Raw genomic sequence first — 26,766 nt, 5'->3', positions numbered from 1 at the left:
CCCAAGGTCACCCAGCTGGCTTCGTGTGTAGGAGTGGGGTCATTTTGCTTACCTTTCACACAAATATATCTACCCTGTTTATCTATTAGAACATTCAGAACCTGAAAACCAAAATTTCTGGAGATCAAGATTGCAACCCCCCTTTTGAGCTAACTGCAGCACATATTGGAAGGGGAAAACAAGACGTCAGGTTTTTTTCTTTGACCAACACATCTGTAATTCTTCTTCTTTTTATAGGATTGTTATATCCTTCCAAGTATTAGCCACTTGATTTATAGGGCATGTATTTATTCCATTTGTTGTAATTACTCCCAGTAGGGTTGCAATGGTAATCTCCAGCTGGGAAACATACATATGTCATTGCGTCTTTTTCTTTAAACAAGATCTGTACTAAGAATAACCTGAAAAACATTAACTCGTTTTAACACACAACTTATAGGATAATTCACTTCCCTAGAGGTAAGAAGCACCAGACATGGAAATAATTTATTTCCCAAGAGGCTACAAATGGCCCCTTATCTGGAGTGGTGTACTTAATAAAGGGGGGGGGGGGAGGAGGAAATTACCAACATACTTATTATACCATACTTATCAGAAGTTTCCAGTTCTTCCTATCAAATTTGTATCTTGTACTGAAGGCTCTCTCTGAACGAATCTTCTGCTGTCTCCACTGAGCTATCATCCAGAGGCAGATTCCTGACGACTAGGACCTGTCAGGCACAATCTACCCCCCACAAGTGAGTCATTCATGTGGTTTTCTTTCCTGAGTGGATTTTCTGATGATTTCCATTCTTGGGGGAAGAGTGTTCAACCTTTGAATGATCCACTGGGCTTAAAAACAAACAAACAAGAGAAAATTAATGATGTATGTAAACCCTCCTCCTTTCCTCTGCTGCCCACGTTCAAAAGTGCAGCGTGGTGGTGGAGGTAGTGGTCAGCCTCCCTCATGGACCGACTCCCGCCACCCTTGCCTTTCCCTGGTCTTGCTGTAATGCCAAAGGACAGCTCAGCTTGGAATAAAAAAATTCTTTACAGCAGGGATACTCTCAGTTTGTGCCTCGCAAAGAGCTACATTCACAATTACCTTCAACCAAAAGTCACATGAGTACTGTAGGGCACACCAAACACACACTTACAATAATATCGTTATTACTAGTAAATATACAACTATAATTATTTAAATTCCCAGAGCAAGCTAGTATTTGGAGAAAGGGGAGTAAAACCACTACCACCACCTAACTGGGGCCAGATTGCTTTTTTCCTGGGTGGCTGCTGTGGTGGTGTTGGTGATTGCACTCTCTCTTCTCTGCAGGCAGCTTGGTCTCCTCCCAGGAGGCATCTGGTGATGGGAATGCAGAGGCCATAGAAACTGTGTGTGTGTGTGTGTAGGATACTGTCGGAGATAGGAGGCTTCTTACTTCCATCCCTGGCATGAGGCTCGCAGTTTAGTAATCCTCCATGGCTTTACCCACTTCCCTGGAACATTGGGTGGGTGCCACACTGGGGAACGATGCTCACGAGAGACACAAGCGGCATGTCAAAGCAAGCTGAAAGGAGAGGGAGAACCTTCCTCCTCGCTGTGACAATTTTCCACTTGAAAGGTTTATTTGCCTTAAAAAAATGCAAAAGAACATTCAAGGATGGAATTCCTCGCCTGCATACTGAAGTGGTGCAGTCCCATTCTATCACCTCTGGGCTCTGCCACCTTCTTCTGTATGTGTGGACCAGGCCTCAGTTGCCTAATAAGGGGGGGAGGGCCAAGCAAAAGCCTTGCTTCACTGTTCCCTGTGGGAAAAGGAGTTAGAGATCTCTTTACCTGTGTCTCACCTTGTAAGAAAATGGCTGAGGTGCACAACAGAATGTGTTTGTGGGCATCTTGGGAATCAGAAGCTATGCTTAAAGAGACAAAGGAAAGCCTTTGGGGACTTTTATTAGGCCCTGCACCTCCAGCAGATTATTCCTGACGCTTGAAAGACTGCCTCGACCTGCCCACTGGTCTCCCACAGGAACCAGCCATAATGGAAGTAAGGTTGGCTGGGACCTGGGAGTTGCTGCATCCAGAGGGTTTTCCCTCCCTCAGGAGGTGAGGTTGGCACTCTTCCTACTGACTTTTTGAGCTCAACTGAAAATGTTTCTTTTCTAGAAGCCCTTGATGGGATTTATTTATGTAGTGTTTTTTACCTTGTCTGAACTCAGGGCAGGGAATATGGTTCTTCCTCCACCATTTTATCTTCGCACTAACCCTGTGAAGTAGGTGAGAGGCAAGGACTGGCAGGTTCTATGCTCAGAACTAAATCTATGCTCAGAACTAAATCCCCAGGTGCATGGAGACTGTAACATGTGCAGAGCGAGCTTCAGCTTCCCCTGCTATTTTCCTGACTTCAAACACTCCTGGAAAGCTGCTATTTGCTTCATTGGGAAAACTTATGAGTACTGATAGCTGAATTTTGTGAATAAAACCTGTAGCACATGTCTGGTCAAAATTCTTTGTGGTGGCCACGTAGGGGTCATCAGTCAGAAAATCTTTGTAACGTGTGAACAAGTCCTGAGGTCACCAAGAAAGTTTCATGGCAAGTGAGAATTAGAATCCAGATCACCCTGATCCTACTACAGTCCTTACCACTACACTACACTGGCTCTCAAAACAAACAAACAAACAAACAAACAGGGACTGCAGGGCTGTTTACTGTAGTGCATACTGCATTTGTGTTAGATGTTTTTAATAAACCTTAATGAAATTGTTTAATTTGAATTTTCATCATAAAGTGCCTTGACCATGGGGAAAGCTGATTGAGAAATATGCTAAAGCAAGAAATAAGAAACGGAACGCCTGAGGACTCAGTGATGGAAGGTGTGGCTACATAAATAGGAGCTGGCTCAGTTCCCAAGGTTCTTTTTGGATTCTATAAACAAAGGAAATGAGCTGTAAATGAAAATGAGCTGTTTGGTCTCAACCCCCAAACACTTCAGTCACTAGAAGTAGTTAAGCCTCCACGCTTAATGTTTTCTGCAACACCTCCCTTTTATATTCACCCATGTAAATGAGTGCCTTCATGCACTGCAATGGAGGAAAATAAAACATTGTGCATGATGCCAGTACTGCATTGGTGGCAAACCTTGTTCTCCACCAACAGGGGTCAGGGTCATGGGGCGCAATGTGTTCCTGCATGCTAAGCATGTAGACATACTACCCCACCCCCTAGACTCTGTAACAAGCACACATATCTCACCTGAACGGGATCTTCGCTTTTGTTTGCCTTCCATGTGGACCTTCTGGTGAATCACAAGATGTGGGAGCTGAGAAAAACACTTTCCACACTTTCTCCTGAGTGAACCTTCTGATGTTTTACACATGCTGAACGGTAAGCATAACATTTCCCACATTCAGAGCATTCATAAGGTTTCTCCCCAGTGTGGACTTTCTTGTGTTGCTGAAGGTCTGACTGGTGAGCAAAACATTTCCCACACTCCAAGCACTTGTAAGATTTCTCTCCTGTGTGGGATCTTTGGTGTTTCACAAAATCTGAACTACGAGAATAAGATTTCCCACACTTGATGCACTCATAGGGCTTTTCCCCTGTGTGAACCCTCTGGTGTATCACTAAGTTGGATTGTTGCGTGAAACATTTGCCACACTGTGAACATTCATATGGTTTCTCCCTTGTGTGGATCCTTTGGTGTGTCACAAAGTTGGATTGCTGAGCAAATCTTTTCCCACAGTCTAAGCATGTATAAGGTTTCTCCCCTGTGTGGAGCCTGTGATGAGCCACAAGATAGGATTTGTAACCAAAACATTTCCCACATTCCAAGCATTTGTATGGTTTCTCTCCGGTGTGGACTCTTTGATGGATCATAAGATCTGGCCGGTGAGAAAAACACTTCCCACACTCGGAACATTTATAAGGTTTCTCTCCAGTGTGACTCCTCTGGTGTTTTATACAAGATGAATTATAACCAAAACATTTCCCACACACTGTGCAGGTATATGGTTTCTCTCCTGTGTGAACTCTTTGGTGAAGCACAAGGGTGGACTTGTCAGCAAAACATTTCCCACAAACTCTGCACTTATAGTTTCTCTCTCCTGTGTGAATTTTCTGATGTTTTGCAAGGTAACAATGGCGACCAAAACACTTTCCACACGCCAAACATTTATAGGGTTTCTCTCCAGTGTGGATTCTCTTATGATCCGTCAAGGCTGAGTTGTATGCAAAACATTTTCCACACTCCATGCATTTGTAGGGTTTCTCCCCAGTGTGAACTCTCTGATGCGTTGCAAAGGATGAGGAGTCAGTATAACACTTTCCACACTCCATGCATTTGTAAGGTTTCTCTCCTGTGTGAAGTCTCTGATGGTTGTTAAGATGAGCCGATTGGGAAAAACACTTTCCACACTCCAGACATTTGTAAGGTTTCTCTCCTGTGTGAACTCTCTCATGCGTCACAAGTTGATTGTGTTGGGAAAAACACTTTCCACACTCTGAGCATGTATAAGGTTTTTTCCCCGTGTGGATTCTGCGGTGACTTCGAAGTCCTGCGTCATGTGCAAAACATTTCCCACACTCCAGACATTTATAAGGTTTCTCTCCTGTGTGGATTCTCTTGTGGCTCAAAAGGTGTGATTTGCGAGCAAACTGTTTCCGACACCACAAGCACTTATATGGTTTATATCCCAGGTGGACTTGGCGGTGTCTGGTGAGATGCAGTTTCTGACAGAAACATTTTCCACACTCCAGACATTTATAGGGTTTCTCTCCAGTGTGGGTTCTCTTATGTACCAAGAGGCTTGAGCTGTATGCAAAACATCTTCCACAATCCATGCATTGGTAAGGTTTCTCTCCAGTGTGAACACTCTGATGTTGTGCAAAGGCTGAAGAGTCAGCAAAACACTTGTTACACCTCATACATTTGTAAGGTTTATCTCCTGTGTGACATCTCAGATGTCTCATAAGGTGAGCCGATTGGGAAAAGCACTTTCCACATTCCATACATTTGTAAGGTTTCTCTCCTGAGTGAACTCTCTGATGCCTCACAACTTGAATGTGTGTGGAAAAACACTTTCCACACTCTGAGCATGTATAAGGTTTTTCTCCCGTGTGGACTCTCTGGTGACTCAGACGTCCTGAGTAATGTGCAAAACATTTCCCACACTCCAGGCATTTATAGGGTTTTTCTCCTGTGTGGATTCTCTTGTGGCTCAAAAGGTGTGCTTTGTGAGCAAACCGTTTCTGACACCACAAGCACTTATATGGTTTATCTCCCAGGTGTACTCGGTGGTGTCTGGTGAGATTCAGTTTCTGACAAAAACATTTTCCACACACACGGCACTTGTTTTTCCTTTCCAAGTCATTTCCTATATAAAAGGCAAACAAATTACAGACTCTAATCCACAAAAAGGAGATTGGTGGAGGAGAAACATCTGCACAGGTGTAGATATTTATTAATTTTTCACACTTCACCCAGCTAGGACATAAAAACAGCAGAAAGCAAACACTGAGCACCCCCAAATAGTATTGCTAAAACAGTCCACAGGCCATTAGGTGACTAAAAACAGCTAAAAGTGATTCAAAATCCCTTACATAAACATACTGAGACTAAGGAGGAGAACGTCACCTCCGAAATCACTGGTTGAGTGGTGAGGGATAATTTTTAAGAAATTAGTCAATCAATTTCTCAAAAGCTTAGCATCCTACATGAAAACCTGTAAAAATGTCAAATGGAGGAACACCACCATCTAGGCAGGGGAAGACAAAGAGAGATTACTGGAGAGCCTCTGGGATGTTGCCTAGCAACAGGGGAGTGAGTGGCCTAGCGGGTTCCCTCCTGGGAGATGTGAAGGCCGGTAAGGCAGACCTTGGAAACTGTCCTGTGTGTGTGTGGGAGGGGAGGCAATAGACAGCTAGGGGGTGTAAGGGCTGCCTTTATGGAAATTACCAGTGCCAGGAGGAAAGGCTGATGGTGACATCGTCTTTGTGATGACTAGTAATGGCCCATTTTGATGACAGGGGCTGTATTACAGTTTATATTATAACAATGGCCCATAGATTTGTCATCTGCTCCCCCCCAAACCCCTGGTTCTCTCACCCGAGTTGGTGGCCACAATCATCGTTTCTTCCTGACAAACTGGCATCCACAAGGCTTCTGTTTTCAGCTGGGTAATATCCTCAGATTCTGGGACCAGGAATCCTTGGGAAAGAAGACACCATCATGAAAAAATCAGGTTTTTCAGTAGGGTTGCCCACCTCCAGGTGACACCTGGAGATCTCCAGACTACAGAGATCAGTCCCCCTGGAGAAAACCAGGATAGATCCACTTCACTACCCCTTTACCCGAGTTGGTGTGGGAACCCTTCACTTCTTCTGAACCTTCAAAGTCTGGCATCCACGGGTCATCTCCATGTTCCAGCTGGTTAATGAGCTCTGGCTTTGGTGCCAGAAATCCTGCTCAGAAAAGAAATGAACAAGGGGCTTTAGCATAAGAACATAAGAAAGGCCATGCTGGATGAGACAGAGGCCCATCAAGTCCAGCAGTCTGTTCATACATTGGCTAACCAGGTGCCTCTAGGAAGACCCCAAACAAGACAGCTGTAGCAGCACCATCTATACACTGCTATACACTGCATGGGTCTGTCTGGGCCTGGAGTATTATGTGCAGTTCTGGAGGCCTTACTTCAAAAAGGATGTGGGCAGAATTGAGTGGATGAAGAGGGCCTGGAGACCAAGGCCTATGAGGAAAGGCTGAGGGAGCTGGGAATGTTTAGTCTGGACAAGAGGCAGTTGAGAGGGGCAATGATTGCTCTCTTTAAGTAGGTGAAGGGCTGTCACTTAGAGGAGGCCAGGGAGGTGTTTCTCTTGACAGCAGAGCATAGCACTCACAATAATGGGTTTAAATTGAAGGGAAAGGTACCAGCTGGATATCAGGAACGAAATTTTTACAGTAAGAGTTGTTCAACAGTGGAATCAGCTACCTAGGTAGGTCTTTAAATGAAGGCTGGACAAACACTTGTTAGGGATGCTCTAGGTTGATCCCGCATTAAGCAGGGGGATGGACTAGAGGGCCTGTATGGCCCCTTCCAACTCTATGATTCTATATATCATGTACCCATTTCAGGTACTCAGTGATAGTACACATGGCTAGCATACAGGAAGTCCCAAGTTCAACCCCTGGCACTTTCAGGTAAAAAATCTCAGCAGGATTGGGGAATGACTTCTTAGCCTCAGATCCTGGACAGTTGCCAGTCAGAGTGGACAATACCAAGCAATATGGACTAACAGCCTCATCCAGGTCAGTGCAGCTTCATATGTTTATATCTGTAGACCACTAGATAAAGCAACGAAGAAACCTCAATAAATTTCAACTATCAAATGAAGAAGCAAGATCCTTACCCACTGAGACCACATTCTCATAATTTTCCACCATAACATCCCTATACAGGGCCCGTTGGCTCGGATCCAGCAGAGCTGCTTGCCCAGCTGTGAAATACACAGCCACATCTTCAAAGGTCACTGGGCTCTGCAAAGATAAAGAGCGCTCACTCAGTACCCGTCATCCCCAAAAACTCTCTCAATAGCTCAGCGTTGATCTAAACGTTCTTTAAAATATGGATGCACTGGACTTCTGTACCTGGCCTGTGTCACCTCATGCTGCAGGTGGGCTTACTTTTTTATTTTTATAAAGGTTTATAGTTTGAAAATTGCACAGTTTTCATTTTAAAATACATGTACAGAGAGAACCAGATGTATTTGTTCTGAAAGGTACTGTGACCCCTTTCAAATAAAGAGTTATAGAAGCACAAGCCTAATTGTAAAGACCACCAGAAATGCTGATCTCAGAGACTCAGGAAGAAGCAACTGAGATCAAAACAATGGGCTCAGGTAAGTAAAGAATGTCTTTGAATTGTACAATTTGACAAGCGGTTTTGGGAGATCTCTGCTGGAATTCTAGCACTCTATCAAGGCAGGCAACAGATGGGAGGGTCATATTTTAATGCCCCCCCCACAAAAAACCACCTGCATGTAGTTAGCTAGCCTATCAGGATGAGAATGTTTCTGTGTGCTAGATTACAATCTGCAGGGAACACTAAAAACACCCTTCCCCTGCGCTCTGAAATAGTACAGCCATAGAACGTTGCTATTCTGTCTACCTGATCATCTAGTTCTTCCCTTTGACAGATACTTTTTAAAGGGTTCAGCAAAGAGAACCAGTTGCACAGCCCTTTTGTGTTCGGTTCCTCTTCCTCACAGGTTGGACCAACACCCCCACCCTAGCCCAAAATCACCACCAGCCATCTCCTACCTGCATGGCCTCTGATACAACCGTCTCACTTCCCCTGAGAAGAGGGGGCAATCCAGATTGACAGACAGACATCATTCTGCACTCTGTGATGACCAGAAAAGCAAAAGGAGAAATCAATCGGGAGTAAAAATGCATTGTCCAGTATTGCATGGGCGTCTCAAGTACTGATCTTCGGAAGGAAAGGCCTATGGAGGAGCACAAGAGGCAATGCTGCAGAAGTATCAAACCTCTGCCAAATTCCCTGCCCCTGTTTTCTAGTCTGCCCAGATCTTAACATTTGGGAATTTCTGCAGAGTTCAAGTTTACCTGAAACCCTTGGAAGTGCCTTGCTTTTCCCTTCAGCTCAGCCACTTGAAGCCACCTGTTCTGCAGACCGTTTCCTGCTCTCTGCAGTGGGTTGTAATGTGAATTCCTTAACTGGCCCCAAGCGTACCTGGAAAACAGCAGGGTGTCGGACTGGATTGTTTTGGGACGCATTTCCACAACGCTCATCTCCCACACCGTTCTGAAGCCTACCAGGTGACACACAAGAGGAATCCAGTGCAGACTAACGTCAATCTAAGCCCATTGCAATCAGCAGGTTTAGACTGGAATAACTCTGCATTGGGTCGCATCGACAAACAAGGCTAAAATGACAACATTGCTCCTCCGGGCCAGTTTTAGCTAGTTGTACATACCATCACGAGAAACGTGGCAGCCACCCACCCCCTTTCCGACCGGGATTCCTTCCCCACTCGTGACCCCCCCCCCGCTTAGCTGTGAGTGTGCTACCCCCACCCCCACCCCAAGAAGGACAAAGGAAGCTGCAAAGCGCATCCTCCGCCTCTCCCTTCTGCAAACGGGCCGAACCAATGCAGACTCCACTAAGGCGGGACCCAGAGGCAGAAACCTCCCTCCGCCCCGCTTACCCGCGTGTGCAAGGTGGGCTTCGGCTGCTGCCCCCTCCGCGGATGCAGCCCCGCCAGCCAGCCAGCCCACTTGCAAGGGAGGGGGTCTTTGTCCCCTCTGGTCACCTACGGGCGCGCGTCACCAGGCCGAAGTAGCCAATCAGCCGCCCGGGAGACTCCCACGCCGGCCCATTCACAAGAACGGCAGGGGCGGATTTGCGCGCGCGCTGGGAAGAGGCGCGCCTGGGAACCGCAGTCCTTTGCTGGGAAAACCCACCGAGGAGCCTGGGCGTGGAGGGCCATTCACCCAGGGGAGGTTTTGCCTTGGAGCTGCCGCCCTCCAGAGGCGCATTTCCCCCACCCCAATACTCCAAGCACGAAAAACAAGCCCCCCCCTCTTTCCCCCATGCAGAGTTTTGACCGTCCGGGCGGGGAGGGCGGCCAATCCCCGGCCAAACCTCCCGTGCAGAAATGGCCGAAGTGCCCCCTTTCGCCCGCCCCCTGGTCGTCCGGACTGTCTGCGACGGAGCTTGCGGAGAAGGGGTCTCCACGCTGCACGGGCAGGATGGGCGTTGGGGAGGGTCGGGCTGTGCAGCGTCGCCTTATCTCCTCCTTCTACATTAAACGACACCAGCAAAATAAAACAGCCGTCTACTTAGTACCAGGGTTGCCAGGTCCCTCTTCGCCACCGGCGGGAGGTTTTGAGGGCGGGGTTTGGGGAGGGACTTCAATGCCATAGAGTCCAATGGCCAAAGGGGCCCTTGTCTCCAGGGGGACTGATCTCTGTTGGCTGCAGATCAGTTGTAATAGCAGGAGAGCTCCAGCTAGTACCTGGAGGCTGGTAAACTGTTTTTCTTGATAACGATCTCGGGTCTCTCTCTCCCCCCACGAACCCCCGTTTACCACATCACTAAGCAGCACGTTAGAGCTGTAACAAAATTCATTTTCTTGAGTGAGAGCTCTGGTGAAATACATTTTTAGTCTCTGAAGTACCAATGAACTCCTGTTTTCATCTACTTGAAGTTTTAATGCAGATAAGCAATTTTTTTCTGACAAAATGTTTTAATTTTTGGCCTATTTCCACCCACATGTGAAATGTAAACATGTACAAGAAATACTATTTAAGGTGTGTGTGTGTGTTAAAGTCTAGTTTGGTACCCAGGGCTGAATCTACCTTTTTTTTAATGGGTCTTCCTCTCGGTTTTAAAGAATGCATTAACTGTTGATTACATTTCTAATCCATTAAAATTGGTGGAGCTGTTAACCATTCATTCTTCTTCCAATCATTCAAATCTCCCAGATCACTTGCTTTTTGCAATAGTAAGTGACAGAAGAGGAGAAATCCTTATAAATAGATGAACAGCTCCACCTAATGGATACAATTGGTGAGATTGTTGCCACAACTAGGGGCTGGAGGGGTGATCGACAACATGAAAAACATTCCACTATCAAGGTGATGCTATCTGATGATGGAGATTAGTAAGAAAGATACCAGAATGTAATGAATTATATTTATGCTTTTCATTGCATGCTGGGCTCATCAACCACTCTTTAAAACTTGTGGCGGTGTGGCTAACTACCTTTCCGAGGGATCCATGCCTCCTGTCTGGTGGTGGGAGCTTTGATCAACTGCTGTGCCTTTCATTTTCAAAAGCCATTTGACACCAACACCCTTAGAATTCTGGAAAACTGATAACTTTGTACACTGTTTTATTGTAGATTTTAACTTTATACCACTATTTAGGATGCTTACACAGCAATCCTGAAAGTTTGCATTTAGGTTTTTGTGTAACCATGCAAGCATGCATTTTTTTCACTGTTCCAACTTAGTGTTTAGCCTTGAAGGACAACTTATGATGAAAATTGCCAGAATAAATCCCAGAACAAGCAGAACAGAGTTTGCAACACCTATTCTTTGGGATGCTCAGAAGTGTTACATAATGCCTTTAGAGGTCACAGATCAGAAGGTTTAGTAAAGTCACATTTGGCTTATGTAATTGCTTCTATATAAGCGGGACACACATCCTGTAACCCCTAAATCTGATTATGAATTCAGTGAAATCTGCGTCTCCCTTTCCTGGCAAAGCTCTGAAACTTACCTTTTATTCTTTTAAAAAACACATGATATAACTCTTTATTTTAAGTTTAGTTTATAACAACAACAACAACAAAAATAAAAATACAACAACAATGGGTTAAACATCCTTGTACAGTTGAGATATGTTCCAATACTTGGTTTCAATATATGTTCCAGTATTATACATCGGTGCTTTTCAGAAATCATACATTTTGTTGTATTCATTTAGCAGAACTTAATAAATTCAAATCATATGACAGTTCCATGGGCATTGTTTACTCCATGATGCCCCCTTCTCCACATATTCTAGAAAAGGCAGCCATCTATTTAAAAAGTTTGTAGAGTAAGATAAGTTATTTGCTACTCTGAGTTTTGAAGATATCTTATCTAAAATTAAAAGGTTCTACACCTTTTCACACAGTCCAGTAGGAGACATCTTTTTTTCCAATATGAGGCAATCAGAAATTTTGCTGCCAGTAGCAGTATTGAAATCAGTTCCCTTTTTTGGGGAGAAAATTGTTGTATATCAAATTTTTCTAGTAAGACAATTAAGGCATCATGAGGGACTTTGTATTGTGTGAATAATCTCTCGCAAGATCTTGTCCCAAAATAAACTAACTTTTGGGCATGTCCAGTGGCGTAGCGTGGGGGGTGCAGGGGGGGCCGGCCGCACCGGGCGCAACATCTGGGGGGGCGCACTCGCAGCTCTCTGCCCCTGCCTGGCTCACTCACTCACTCTCTCTCACTGCAGTGAAGACGTCTTCCAACCATTCATAAGCCGCGGTATCCAAAAAACCCTTTCAAAGCGGTGTTTTTTGTATAACATTTTCAAACTCTTGATCCAGCGCTGGGAATGCCAAGCGCGGCCACCCTTTCTCAGCAGGCCTCCAGGGGGCGGGAAAGCCGCGGCCCCGCTCCCCAACTCACGGCAGGGCCGCCTCAGGCATTAATCTCCCTCCCCCTCGCCGCTGAGGCAGGGCCGCACGGCGGAGCCCACAGCGTCGGCCTCACCCGGCCCAGCCCACCTTGGGGGTGGGACTCAGCAGCTCCTCCCTGCCGGGCCAGCGGAAGGGGGGGGGGGAGTTTCAGAGGAGGCTGGAGGGCGGCGGCCGTCTTGTTTGTGGCGAGCAGAGGCGGCGGGGAAGGAGGGGTGGGGGGCGAAGGCGAGACAAAGCTGAAGGGCGCGGGGCGGCGCTGGGCCCTGAGAGAGGCGCCGGTCCCGCGAGGGCCGTCCCACCGGCCCGGGAGCGCCGCCTGCAACAGGTTCCTGGGCACGCGAGGCCGCCGCACTCCTCCAGGCCTCGGCCGTTGGTCTCCGCCTCGGTCCCGGGTGGTGGGAGCCGGCGCCACCCGCCTCAATGCGGTTCGGGGCGAAGATGATGCCGGTAAGTGGCCTCTGGGTTGCCATAAGTCGGCTGCGACTTGACGGCACTTTACACACACACACACACATTGTTAGAGAAACCACTTGTGGATTAGAATTTGATGCTTAGTGAGAATTGCCTCCTGGACTTTTCTTTTTCAAACTCATCTTCCACTTATTACTAATTGGTGAATTTGAATTGTATACAGTTAATTTAGTTTTGCAGCATGGGCCAATTTACTATACATCTTTGCCTCCTGTGGCCAGGATGTGCACAGAGGTGTATAGCAAGCATCATATCAGTAAACAGTAAATATATGTTTTGGGCATATGAAAATGAATGGGGGGGGGGTACATGAAGTCCCAAAAGGAAGCCAGTGGCTGCTTTCCACCTAAACAACACAGGAGGAGTATGGCCCAAAGACAAGCAGGCATAAGGTTTGTATTGCATCTTCCAAACACCTCTTAAACACAAATTATTAAGTACAGAGGTATTTGCAAGTCCCACAGCTGCTTGGTATACCGAAGGCCCCAGGTTCAGTCATTTTACTTTAATTACATCAGCACAAACAATACATGTGCTTAGGGGGTAAGGGTTTCTTTAACTAATCTAGTGGAAGAGACTCGAGTGCTAAAATCCACGGGTTAGGGGGCGCAAATTACTTGCCTTGCCCCGGGTGCTGACAACCCACGCTACGCCACTGGGCATGTCCACCATCAACCAAAAAGGAGCCAAGAAATCAGAAAGAGATTGAAACTAGGAAGGGCAGCCAGGAAGGAGCTAGAAAAGATTTTGAAGTGTAAGGATGTGTCACTGGCTACCAAGACTAGATTAACACATACACACACATACCAGCAGTGCAGAAAATTATGGCCTCTTATCTGGAGTGGTGTATTTAATGGAGGAAAAATAATTACCAACATAACGCCCCCTCCCCATCGCTTTATGTATAGCTTAACTTTAAAAAGTGCATATTTAATAGCCACTATATTACATCATACTTATCAAAAGTTTCTATTTCTTCCTATCAAATTTGTATCTTGAACTGAAGGCTCTCTTTCTCTCTGAATGAATCTTCTGTTGTCTCCACTGAGGTATCCCCTGGAGGCAGATTCTCAATGACTAGGACCTGTCAGACACAATCTCCCCACCCTCCCGGGCCCCAACCAAGTCATTCATGCAGTTTTCTTTCCTGAGTGGATTTACTGACGTTTTCCATTCTTGAGGGAAGAGCGTTCAACCTTTGGATGATCCACTGGGATGAAAAAACAAACAGAAAGACTGAGAAAATTAACAACATACGTAAACCTTCCCCCTTTCCTCTGCTGCTTGTGTTCAAAAGTGCCGCGTGGTGGTCAGCCTCCCTCATGGACCAGACTCCACCCCTTTGCCATCCCTGTCCTTGCTGTAATGCCAAAGGACAGCTTGGCTTAGAAAGAAAAAACCCTTTACAGCAGGGTTACTCTCAGTTTGTAGCTTGCAAAGAGCCACATTCACAGTTACCTTCCACCAAAAGTCCCATTATTATAGGACTCACAATAATATTATTGTATTAAGACTATTAATACTAAGACTATTAATACTAAAGACTATTAATAAGACTATTAGACAATAAGACTGTTAGACAATAAGACTAATAATACTAAATATACAACCATAATCTTTTAAATTCCCATAATACCTCTGAGAAGGTAGGGTGGTCTCTTCCCACCACTGCTGAACCTTAGCCAGCCTTTGTATGTCCCTCTTGGTCTTCTGGCCCTCTCCTAACCAAGAGGCACAGCAGGCTGGGCAAGGGAGGGAGATTGCCAAGACTCACAGAAGAGAGCAAACTAGTTATGGAGAAAGGGGAGTAAAACCACTGCTACCACCTAACTGGGGCCAGTTTGCTTTTTTCCTGGGTGGCTGCTGTGGTGGTGTTGGTGATTCCACTCTCTCTTCTCTGCGGGCAGCTTGCTCTACTCCCAGGAGCCATCTGGTGGTGGGAAGAGAATGCAGAGACCATAGAAAATGAGGCTCACAGTTTATTATTCTCCATGGCTTGACCCACATTCCTGGAAGATTGGGTGGGTCCCACACTGGGGAACGATGCTCACAAGAGACAGTGATGGCATGCCTGAGTGTTACTGCTTTACAGGACTGAAAAGGAAGGAAGGAAATGCAGAGCATAGCTCCACCAAAGTATCTGCAGGTGAAGCAGCTTCCCCTTTGATACAGCTCCAAGGGGAAAAAATAACAAGCGCCATGTGAGTCATGTTCCATAGCACAATATTATCTGGATGCTCCAAAATACTCCAGAGGCATCCCGCTGCCTATTCGGAGAGGGGGGGATCACAAGCCTTACAACTATACCACATTGGCTCTCAAAACAAAACAAACAAACAAACAGGTACCGTAAGGCTGGTTATTGTATTTCACACTGCTTCTGTTTTAGATGTTTTTAATAAATCTTAAAATTGAGGAGCCCCGTGCTGCAGAGTGGTAAGCTAAAGTACTGCAGTCCAAACTCTGCTCATGACCTCAGTTCAATCCCGACGGAAACTGGTTTCAGGTAGCCGGCTCAAGGTTGACTCAGCCTTCCATCCTTCCGAGGTCGGTAAAATGAGTACCCAGTTTGCTGGAGGTGAAGGGAAGATGACTGGGGAAGGCACTGACAAACCACCTTGTAAACAGAGTCTGCCTAGTAAACACTGGGATGTGATGTCACCCCATAGGTCAGGAATGCCCAGTGCTTGCACAGGGGACCTTTACCTTTATTTAATAAATCTTAATGCAATTGTTTAATCTGAATTTTCATCATAAAGTGCCTTGACTACTTTATGGGGGAAAGATGCTGGAGAAATATGCTAAAGAAAGAAATAAGAAACGGAACAGCTGAAGACACAGTGATGGAAAGGTGGAGCTACATAAATAGGAGCTTGCTCAGTTCCCAAGGTTCTTTTTGGATTCTATAAACAAAGGAAATGAGCTGTAATCTGGAAAAAAGGTGAAAGGGGGCAAACCCCAAATGCTTAAGTCACCAGAAGTGGTTAAGCCCCCCTCTTAATGTTTTCTGCAACAGCTCCCTTTTACATTCTTCCATGTAAATGAGTGGCTGCCAGGCACTGCTAGGGGGGGGGGGAAATAAAACATTGTGCATGATGGCAGTATTACATTGGTGGCAAAACATAATACCCCGCCCCCTAGACTCTGTAAAACACACAAAACACACATACACTACCTGTTTGGTGGAACATATCTCACCTGAATGGGGTCTTTGCTTTATTTTGCCTTCCATGTGGACCTTCTGGTGAATCACAAGATGTGGGTGCTGAGAAAAACACTTTCCACACTCAGGGCATTTATAAGGTTTCTGTCCTGAGTGAACCTTCTGATGTTTGACATATGCAGAACGATAAGCATAACATTTCCCACATTCAGAACATTCATAAGGTTTCTCCCCAGTGTGGACTTTCTTGTGTTGCTGAAGGTCTGACTGGTGAGCAAAACATTTCCCACACTCCAAGCACTTGTAAGATTTCTCTCCTGTGTGAGATCTCTGGTGTTTCACAAAATCTGAACTACAAGAAAAAGATTTTCCGCACTTGATGCACTCATGCTTTCCCCCTGTGTGAACCCTCTGGTGTATCACTAAGTTGGATTGTTGTGTGAAACATTTGCCACACTGTGAACATTCATATGGTTTCTTCCTTCTGTGTATCCTTTGGTGTGTCACAAAGTTAGATCTCTGAACAAAACACTTCCCACACTCTAAACATTTATAAGGTTTCTCCCCTGTGTGCAGCCTGTGATGATCCACAAGATAGGATTGGTAACCAAAACATTTCCCACATTCCAAGCATTTGTATGGTTTCTCTCCAGTGTGGACTCTCTGATGGACCATAAGATCTGGCCCGTGAGAAAAACACTTCCCACACTCTGAACATTTATAAGGTTTCTCTCCAGTGTGATTCCTCTGGTGTTTCATACAAGCTGAACTATAACCAAAACACTTCCCACACACTTTGCATGTATATGGTTTCTCTCCTGTGTGAACTCTTCTGTGAAGCACAAGGGTAGAGTTGTCAGCAAAACATTTCCCACAAACTGTGCACTTATAGTTTCTCTCTCCTGTATGAATTTTCCGATGGTTTGCAAGGTGGGTATGGCGACCAAAGCACTTTCCACACTCCAAACATTTATAGGGTTTCTCTCCAGTGTGGATTCTTTTATGTACCAACAAGGCTGAGCTGTATGCAAAACATTTTCCACACTCCATACATTTGTAGGGTTTCTCCCCAGTGTGAACTCTCTGATGCTGTGCAAAGGATGAGGAGTCAGCAAAACACTTTCCACACTCCATGCATTTGTAAGGTTTCTCTCCTGTGTGAAGTCTCTGATGGATCTTAAGATGAGCCGATTGGGAAAAACACTTTCCACACTCCAGACATTTGTAAGGTTTCTCTCCTGTGTGAACTCTCTGATGCGTCACAAGTTGAATGTGTTGGGAAAAACACTTTCCACACTCTGAGCATGTATAAGGTTTTTTCCCCGTGTGGATTCTGCGGTGACATCGAAGTCCTGAGTCATGTGCAAAACATTTCCCACACTCCAGACATTTATAAGGTTTCTCTCCTGTGTGGATTCTCTTGTGGCTCAAAAGGTATGCTTTGCTAGCAAACAGTTTCTGACACCTCAAGCACTTATATGGTTTATATCCCAGGTGGACTTGGCGGTGTTTGGTGAGATACAGTTTCTGACAAAAACATTTCCCACACTCCAGACATTTATAGGGTTTCTCTTCTGTGTGGATTTTCTTGTGGCTCACAAGATTAGCGTGCTGGGAAAAACACTTTCCACACTCCATGCATTTGTAAGGTTTCTCTCCTGTGTGAAGTCTCTTATGATTCACAAGATGAGCGTGTTGGGAAAAACACTTTCCACATTCTGAGCATCTATAAGGTTTTTCTCCCGTGTGGATTCTCTGGTGACTCAGAAGTCCTGAGTCATGTGCAAAACATTTCCCACACTCCAGACATTTATAGGGTTTTTCTCCTGTGTGGATTCTGTTGTGGCTCAAAAGGTGAGGCTGTTGAGAAAACCGCTTCCCACATTCTAAACATTTATAGGGTTTCTCTCCTGTGTGGATTCTCTTGTGGATCAAAAGGTGTGATTTGCTAGCAAACCGTTTCTGACACCTCAAGCACTTATATTGTTTATGCCCTAGGTGGACTCGGCAGTGTCTGGCGAGATTCGATTTCTGACTAAAATATTTTCCACACACATGGCACTTGTTTTTCCTTTCCAAGTCATTTCCTAGAAAAAAGGCAAACAGGTAACAGACACTAAACCGCAAAAAGGTAGATATTGCTTCTTTTGGAGTGCTTTTTTAGGTTGCACAGTGGGGGCACCCATCACTGCTAGGTATAAAATACTTGGTAGGAAACCGTTGCTACAACAACATGTATTTGAAAAAAATTATGTAAGCACCTCTCTAGTGACCTGATTCAGGCCGATGGCAACTAACCCCCCCCCCCATTACAACAGTCATTAAAACCAAGCTAGGGCATAAAGCAACCACAGAAAAGTCTCAAATGGTATTGATAAAACAGTCCTCAGCAAGACGATGACTAAAAAACAGCTAAAAGAGATTCAAAACCCCTTAAGTAAACATACTGAGGCTATAGAGGAGAGCTTAACCTCAGGCATTACTGATTGAGCGGTGGGGGATAATTTTTAAAAATTAATAAACAAATAAATTTCTCAAAAGCCTAGCATCCTTCATGAAATCCTGTAAAAATGGCAGATGGAGGAACACCACCATTTAGGGGGAAGACAAAGAGAGATTACGAGACAGCCCCTGGGATGTTGCCTAGCAACAAGTGAGTAAGTGGCCTAGCTGGTTCCCTCCTGGGAGATGTGAAGGCCTGTAAGGAAGACATTGAGGACTGTCCTTTGGGTGGGGGAGTCAAGAGACAGTTGGCAGGAAAAGCTGATGGTGGCAACTTCTTTTTGATGACTAGTAATGGCCCATCTTGATGACAGGGGCTTTATTACCGTTTATGTAATAACGATGGCCAATGGATCTGTCAACTGCTTCCCCCAACCCCTGGTTCTCTCACCTGAGTTGGTGGCCACAGTCTTCGTTTCTTCCTGACAAACTGGCATCCACAAGGCTTCTGGTTCCAGCTGAATAATACCCTCAGGTTCAGGGAGAAGAAATCCTTTTGGGGAAAGAAGACAGCATCTTGAAAAATCTATTTTTTCAATAGGGTCCCCACCTCCAGGCACCTGGAGATCTCCCACTATTACAATTGATCTCCAGACTACACAGATCAGTTTCCTTGGAGAAAAGTGCTGCTTTGGAGGGTGGACTCTATGGTCCTCTCCTCAAACCCCACCATCCCCAGGCTCCACCTCCCAAAATCTCCACGTATTTCCCAGTCAATATCTGGCAGCCCTAATTTTCATGCATTTTACTTCTACATCTTTAAATCTGACTGCTTCACACTGACTTTACATAGTTCCCACTGCCCAAAGACTTGAGTCGTATCAAAGAGTTGAAAAACATGCTTGAAGCAAAAATATCCTTAACCCAAATTAAACACAGACAGAATGAAAACTTCAGCCTAGCGTAATATCCGAAAGGCATCCCAAATTAAAGACATTCCTTTCCTTTGATCATAAAACTCACATGACCAAAGGTCTTGAGCATGACTTTTAGAAAAATTAATTTAAAAATTAAGACATTTGAGCCTCACTGACCAGTATTTGAGAGGATCAAAATTATTTTTAACTGTTTTTGATTTGTTCTGTTTACAGATTAAAGAAATCTTACTGAAGGGAATTTACAAATCTTAATCAACCAGATAAAATCTGTACACATTTGCATATGAAAAGGGCCTGACTCCCAAGTACCTAAGGGGTATGGTTAAGTTTATTTATGTTCTGCTTTTCTTGCATGGAATTCAAGGGGGGCCGGAAGTCTACTTTCCAGGCACTGTTCACATCCAGGCTTCTTTAGCCAGAGGCAGGTAGCTGTGACAGCTGTCCTCAGATCATCACCTGGGCAACTGAAACAGTTTCACCTTGAAAGAATTAATATCTAAACGCTTCCTCAAAGACCCTGATTTTTTTTTCCAAGTTAGCTGGATGCCCTGCAAGGACACTAAAAACTAGGATAGATCCACTCCACCATTCCTTTACCCGAGTCGTTGTGGGAAACCTTCGTTTCCTCCAAGCTGTCAGGCACCCATGGGTCATCTCCGAGTTCCAGCTGTTCAATGAGCTCTGGCTTTGGAGCCAGAAATCCTGCTTGGAAAAAGAAATGAACAAGAGTCTTTAGCAGGAATTTAGTATTAGTGTTGCTTTTATTTTTATTTCTGTAATTTAATGTACTGGTGTGGTTCATACTTTTGACACCTAGGACTGGGTTCAATAACAAAAGATAGTCACACACAAATAGAACAGTCATTCTGGAACAATTCTGCAGGTCTACCATGGGCGAGACAAAGCAGGCCCACAAAGAGACATTTTTGGTGGTAAGCTGACGGTGGCAGAAGACAGCTTGGAGCCCCTTTTCAGGACCACCGTACGATGCAATTCTGGTGAAGTTCTCTTCCCAGGGACTCATTCAGGGAAGCTTTTCCAAGTGGTAAAATGGTTTCAAATACGCCTTGAGCAAATTGTGAGCAGAAAGGAACCGGCTGGATATTAGGAAAAAATTTTTACAGTAAGAGTTGTTCAACAGTAGAATCGGCTACCAAGGGAGGTCTTTAAACAGAGGCTGGGCAAACACTTGTTAGGGATGCTCTAGGCTGGTCCTGCATTAAGCACAGGGATGAGGTAAAGGGCCTGTATGTCTCCTTTCAACTCTGTGATTGTATGTATCATGTACCCATTTCAGGTATTCTGTGGTGGTACACCAGGTTAGCATACAGGATGTCCCAGGTTCAACCCCTGGTACCTTCAGGTAAAGGATCTCTGCATAATTGGGGAATGACTTTTCTTAGCCTCAGATCCTGGACAGTTGCCAGTCAGAATAGACAGCTGCCAGTCAGAGTAGACCCGTGTTGGCGAACCTATGGCACGCGTGCCATTTCCAGCACGTATTGCCCTCTCTGCCGGCACGCATGGTTCCTCCCAGCTGCTGGCCTTTCCGGCTCTGCCCCGCCCCGGATGGGGGAGGCTGTAGGCAGGCGGCCGCCCAGCTGGGCCGCGGGGGCTTTGAACTGCTCGGTTCAAAGCCCCCCCTTTCCTGGACTCCCCGCCGAATTTTTCCGCCCTGGCCTCGGTCCCAATCCCCCCCTGCCCGGAGCCGAGGGGGGGGCGGAGAACCCCCCCCACCCCGCGGCCTCCCGCACCACTCCCGAGCCTGGCCGTGGGGGGAGAAATCCCTGTGGTGGGGTGCGCGCATCGGGGCCTCCCGCTGCTCCTTCCCCGGCTGTTGAGCCAGGCCTTCTCGCCTCTTGCCGCCTGGAAGAGGGGAGCCCATCGCCGCTTCCGCTCGCTGACTCTGTCCCGCCTCCTTTGGCATCTGGCGCCCCCCTGCCCCCTCGGAGGGTGTTTCGCCCCACCACCGTTCTCACTCCCGCCGGCCAGCGGGGGCCAGCTGGCCCCCGCGGCCCTCTGGAGGGGCCCACACAGAGGAGTGGGGCGCGCACGCACACACGTGTGTCTGGGGGGGCTGGACTCCCGGCCCGCCAGAAGCCCCCCCCTCTTCGGTTGGGCCAGTTCAGGGGTGTCTGCCCTTCTTGCCTTTGGGGAACCTGCGGGGGAAAGGTAGGTTGTGGGGGTCGGCTCCTGCCTGGGGGTGGTGTCGTCGGCGCTTGACCCTCCTCCCCCTCCCGGCCAGGTGCCCGACCGCGGAGGTTTGTCATCGGGCGGAGGGAAGGATGGGTGGGAGGGGCTTTTATCCTGCCGTCCAGACCCCTTTTCTCCCCCTGCGTGTGGTGGCTAGCCCCCGCCGGTGACTGGGAAGTCCCAAGGTGGCCCGGGGAGGCCTGGGCTCGGGACAGGGGTTATTGGCCATTTGTGAATGGGAGGTTTTTGCCTTGGATTTGCCACTCAGATGCACATTTTCCCCATCCAGATTCTCAAAACTCTGCATGGGGAGTTATTGGCCATTTATGAATGGGAGATTTTGCCTTGGATTTGCCACTCAGATGCACAACTCAACAATAAGCCCCCCTGCAGAGTTTTGAGAATGCATATGGGGAAAATGTACAGTGTTTGTCAGTCATTGTCATGATTTAATTTTATGGATGCCTTACTTACTTTTTTCCCTCCTCAGAGGCCATGTCTACCCACTGGCTTTCTTGGCAGTAGACCTGGACTCTGAGGAGGGGAAAAAAGTCCCCCTTCAGAGGCCAGGTCTACCAATTGGCTTCTATGGGCCTCCGGAGGCCAGGTCTACTGCCAAGAAAGCCAATGGGTAGACCTGGCCTCCCAATGGGACTCTGGGCGGGGAAGGGGAAATGGCAGGGACTTACAATTTAATTTTTATCAATAAATAAGATCATTATTAAGTATGATATCAAGTTTTATTTAGTGTACCTACCTATATAGTTTAAGTTTAAGAAATTTGGCTCTCAAAAGAAATCTCAATCATTGTACTGTTGATATTTGGCTCTGTTGACTAATGAGTTTGCCGACCACTGGCCTAGGGCTGTGCCGTGTTGCCGTGGTGCGCATTGGCACTCAGAGATAAATAAGTGGGTTTTGGGTTGCAGTTTGGGCACTCGGTCTCTAAAAGGTTCGCCATCACTGGAGTAGACAATACCGAGCAAGATGGACTAACAGCCTCTCCTAGGTCTTATGTTTACATCTGTAGACCATTAGATAAAGCAAGAAAGAAACCTAAATAAATGTCGCCTATATAATGAAGAAGCAAGACCCTTACCCACTGAGACCATGTTCTCATAATTTTCCACCATAACATCCCTATACAAGGTTCGTTGGCTCGGATCCAGCAGAGCTGCTTGCCCAGCTGTGAAATGCACAGCCACATCTTCAAAGGTCACTGGGCTCTGAAAAGATAAAGAGCGCTCACACACTACCCGTCATCCCCAAAAACCCTCTCAATGTCACAGCGTTGATCTACACATTATACAAAAAAGGAGGCATTAGAGTTCTGTACCTGGCCTGTGTCACCTCATGCTGCAGGTGGGCCTTTGCTGGCTTTTTTTATTTTTAGAAAAGTGTATACTTTGGAAATTGCACAACGTTTTCATTTTAAAACACATGTTATTAAAGGTACTCTAGCCCCTTCCAAATAAAAAGTTACAGAAGCACAAGCCTAATTGCAAAGACCACCAGAAAGGCTGATCTCAGAGACTCAGGTAGAAAAGGCAGCAGTGGGCCCAGGTAAGTAAAAATTGTCTGTGAGTTGTACAAATTGACAAGCAATTTTGGCTGATCTCCCCCACCCTAGCCCAAACTCACCAGTTACCATCTCCTACCTGCACGGCCTCTGATGCAACCTTCTCACTTCCCCGGAGAAGAGGGGGCAATCCAGATTGACTCATTCTGCACTCCGTGATGACCAGAAAAGCAAAAGGAGAAATCAATCGGGAGTAAAAATGCATTGCCCAGTATTGCATGGGTGTCTCAAGTATCTTTGGAAGGAAAGGCACACGGAGGAGCACAAGAGGCAAAGATGCAGGAGTACCAACCTCTGCTAAATTCCCTGCCCCTGTTATCTAGTCTGGCCAGATCTCAACAGCTGGGAATTTCCTCGGAGTTCAAGTTCGTCTGAGACCCTTGGAGGCGGCTTTCCTTTCCCTGCAGCTCAGCCACTTGAAGCCACCTGTTCTGCAGACTGTTTCCTGCTCTCTCCAGTGGTTTGTGATCTGAATTCCTCGACTGGCCCCAAGCGTACCAGGAATACAGCAGGCGGGTTGGATCGGATTGTCTTGGGACGCATTTCCACAACGCTCATCTCCCACACTGTTCTGAAGCCTACCAAGCGACACACCACGGGAATCCAGGGAAGAGCGACTGAAACCTAAAGCCCGTTGTAACCGACCGGTTTAGACTGGAATAACTCTGCACAGGGTCGCGTCGACAAACAAGGCTAAAATGACAACATTGCTCCTCCGGGCCAGTTTTTCATGCCATCACGGGAAATGTGACCCCCACCCCCTTTCCGACCGGGATTCCTTCCCCACTTGTGACCCCCCCCCCCGCCTAGCTGTGCGTATGCTACTTCCACCCCCACCCCCCCAAAGGACAAAGGAAGCTGCAAAGCGCATCCTCGGCCTCTCCCTTCTGCAAACGGGCCAAACCAATGCAGACTCCACTAAGGCGAGACCCAGAGGCAGAAACCCCCGGGGCTGCCCCTCCGCCCCGCTTACCCGCGTGTGCAAGGTGGGCTTCGGCTGCTGCCCCCTCCGCGGCTGCAGCCCCGCCAGCCAGCCAGCCCACTTGCAAGGGAGGGGGTCTTTATCCCCTCTGGTCACCTACGGGCGCGCGTCACCAGGCCGAAGCAGCCAATCAGCCGCGCCTCACCAGGCCGAAGCAGCCAATCAGCCGCCCGGGAGACTCCCAGGCAGGCCCATTCACAAAAACGACAGAGGCGGATTTGTGCGCGCGCTGGGAAGAGGCGCGCCTGGGAACTGCGTTTGGGAGGGTCGGGCTGTGCAGCGTTTCCTTATCCTTTGATAAATTAATCCACAGCAGCAAAATAAAACAGCAGTCTACTAGTACCAGGGTTGCCAGGTCCCTCTTCGCCACCGGCGGGAGTTTTTTTGGGCGGAGCCTGAGGAGGGCGAGGTTTGGGGAGGGACTTCAATGCCATAGAGTCCAATGGCCAAAGGGGCCCTTTTCTCCAGGGGGACTGATCTCTGTTGGCTGCAGATCCGCTGTAATAGCAGGAGAGCTCCAGCTAGTACCTGGAGGTTGTAATCAAAGTTACAGTTGTAGTTACAAAGTTACAACTGTAACTTTGATTACAACTATAACTACACAGTTGAGATCACTTGTTTGAGTACCCGGAGGTTGGCAACTACTGAGTAGCACGTTAGAGCCGTAACAAAATTTATCCCTGCGTACGTTTTCTTGAGTCAGAGCTCTGGGGAAACACATTCTTTCAGTCTCTGAAGTACCAATGAACTGCTGTTTTAATCTTGAAGTTTTCATGCAGATAAGCAATTTTTTTCTGACAAAATATTTTAATTTTTGGTCTATTTCCACCCACATGTGAAATGTAAAAATGTACAAGAAATACTATTTAAGGTGTGTGTGTGTGTTAAAGTCTAGTTTGGTACCCAGGGCTGAATCTACCTTTTTTTTAATGGGTCTTCCTCTCAGTTTTAAAGAATGCATTAACTGTTGATTACATTTCTAATCCATTAAAATTGGTGGAGCTGTTAACTATTCATTCATTCTTCTTCCTGTCCCTCAAATCTCCCAGATCTCTTGCTTTTTGCAATAGTGACGGAAGAGGAGAAATCCTTATAAATAGATTAACACCTCCACCTAATGATACAACTGGGAAGATTATTGCCACAACTAGGGGCTGGAGGGTTAACCGACAACATAAAAAACATTCCACTATCAAGGTGATGCTGTCTGATGATGGAGATTAGTAAGAAAGGTACCAGAATGTAATGACTTATATTTATGCTTTTCGTTGCGTGCACTCTTTAAAACCTGTGGCGGTGTGGCTAACTACCCTTCCAAGGGATCCATGCCTCCTGTCTGGTGGTGGGAGTTTTGATCAACTGCTGCGCCTTTCATTTTCAAAAGCCATTTGACACCAACACCCTTAGAATTCTGGAAAACTGATAACCTTGTACACTGTTTTATTGTAGATTTTAACTTTATACCACTATTTAGGATGCTTACACAGTAGACCTGAAAGTTTGCATTTAGGTTTTTGTGTAACCATACAAGCATACATTTTTTTCACTGTTCCAACTAACTTACTGTTTAGCCTTGAAGGACAACTTATGATGAAAATTGCCAGAATAAATCCCAGAACAAGCAGAACAGAGTTGGCAACACGTATTCTTTGGGATGCTCAGAAGTGTCTCACATCATGCCTTTAAAGGTCACAGATCAGAAGGTTTAGTAAAGTCACATTTGGCTTACCGGTATGTAATTGCTTCTATATAAGCGGGACACACATCCTGTACCCCCTAAATCTGATTATGAATTCAGTGAAATCTGCGTCTCCCTTTCCTGGCAAAGTTCTGAAACTTACCTTTTATTCATTTTAAAAAAACGATATAACTCTTTATTTTAAGTGTAGTTTATAACAACTACAACAAAAATAAAAATACAACAACAATGGGTTAAACATCCTTGTACAGTCGAGATATGTTCCAATACTTGGTTTCAATATATGTTCCAGTATTATACATCGGTGCTTTTACAGAAATCATACATTTTGTTGTATTCATTTAGCAGAACTTAATAAATGCAAATCATATGACAGTTCCATCTGCATTGTTTACTCCATGATGCCTCTTTCTCCACATATTCTAGAAAAGGCAGCCATCTATTTAAAAAGTTTGTAGAGTAAGATAAGTTATTTGCTACTTTGAGTTTTGAAGATATCTTATCTAAAATTAAAAGGTTCTAAGCCTTTTCACACAGCCCAATAGGAGACATCTTTTTTTCCAGTATGAGGCAATCAGAAATTTTGCTGCCAGTAGCAGTATTGAAATCAGTTCCCTTTTTTGGGTAGAAAATCGTTGTATATCAATTTTTTCTAGTAAGACAATTAAGGCATCATGAGGGACTTTGTATTGTGTGAATAATCTCTCGCAAGATCTTGTCCCAAAATAAACTAACTTTTGGGCATGTCCACCATCAACCAAAAGGGAGCCAAGAAATCAGAAAGAGATTGAGACTAGGAAGGGCAGCCATGAAGGAGCTAGAAAAGATTTTGAAGTGTAAGGATGTGTCACTGGCTACCAAGACTAGAATAATTCATGCCATCGTATTCCCTATTACTATGTATGGGTGTGAAAGCTGGACAGTGAGGAAAGCTGATAGGAAGAAAATAGATTCCTTTGAAATGTGGTGTTGGAGGAGAGTATTACAGATACCGTGGACTGCCAAAAAAACAAATCAGTGGGTTATAGATCAAATCAAGCCTGAACTAACCCTTGAAGCTAAAATGACTAAACTAAGGCTATCGTATTTTGGTCACATCATGAGA

At 46.0% G+C, this 26,766-nt stretch overlaps 2 protein-coding genes across 2 annotated transcripts; both read right to left on the bottom strand.

Annotated features, from left to right (window-relative positions):
- Window positions 1–3,281: 3,281 nt before the first annotated feature.
- Window positions 3,282–8,784, bottom strand: LOC130473406 (zinc finger protein 883-like). Its single transcript, XM_056844929.1, has 8 exons — window positions 8,726–8,784; window positions 8,293–8,326; window positions 7,383–7,509; window positions 6,327–6,437; window positions 6,082–6,183; window positions 4,680–5,119; window positions 4,150–4,598; window positions 3,282–3,729 (listed from the first exon to the last, which is right to left on the bottom strand). Exons 1-8 carry the CDS (start codon window positions 8,782–8,784, stop codon window positions 3,282–3,284), a joined length of 1,770 nt encoding a protein of 589 aa, XP_056700907.1.
- Window positions 8,785–13,822: 5,038 nt separating this feature from the next.
- Window positions 13,823–23,125, bottom strand: LOC130473395 (zinc finger protein 260-like). The gene is made up of 7 exons (XM_056844918.1): window positions 23,060–23,125; window positions 22,501–22,627; window positions 19,806–19,910; window positions 18,722–18,823; window positions 17,329–17,915; window positions 15,864–17,079; window positions 13,823–13,875 (listed from the first exon to the last, which is right to left on the bottom strand). The coding sequence occupies exons 1-7, from the start codon at window positions 23,123–23,125 to the stop codon at window positions 13,823–13,825; spliced, it is 2,256 nt and encodes a 751-aa protein (XP_056700896.1).
- Window positions 23,126–26,766: the final 3,641 nt, after the last annotated feature.

Source organism: Euleptes europaea, chromosome 1 (genome assembly GCF_029931775.1).
Source record: "Euleptes europaea isolate rEulEur1 chromosome 1, rEulEur1.hap1, whole genome shotgun sequence".
NCBI lineage: Eukaryota > Metazoa > Chordata > Lepidosauria > Squamata > Sphaerodactylidae > Euleptes > Euleptes europaea.
This window is presented reverse-complemented; position numbering and strand designations above follow the sequence as displayed.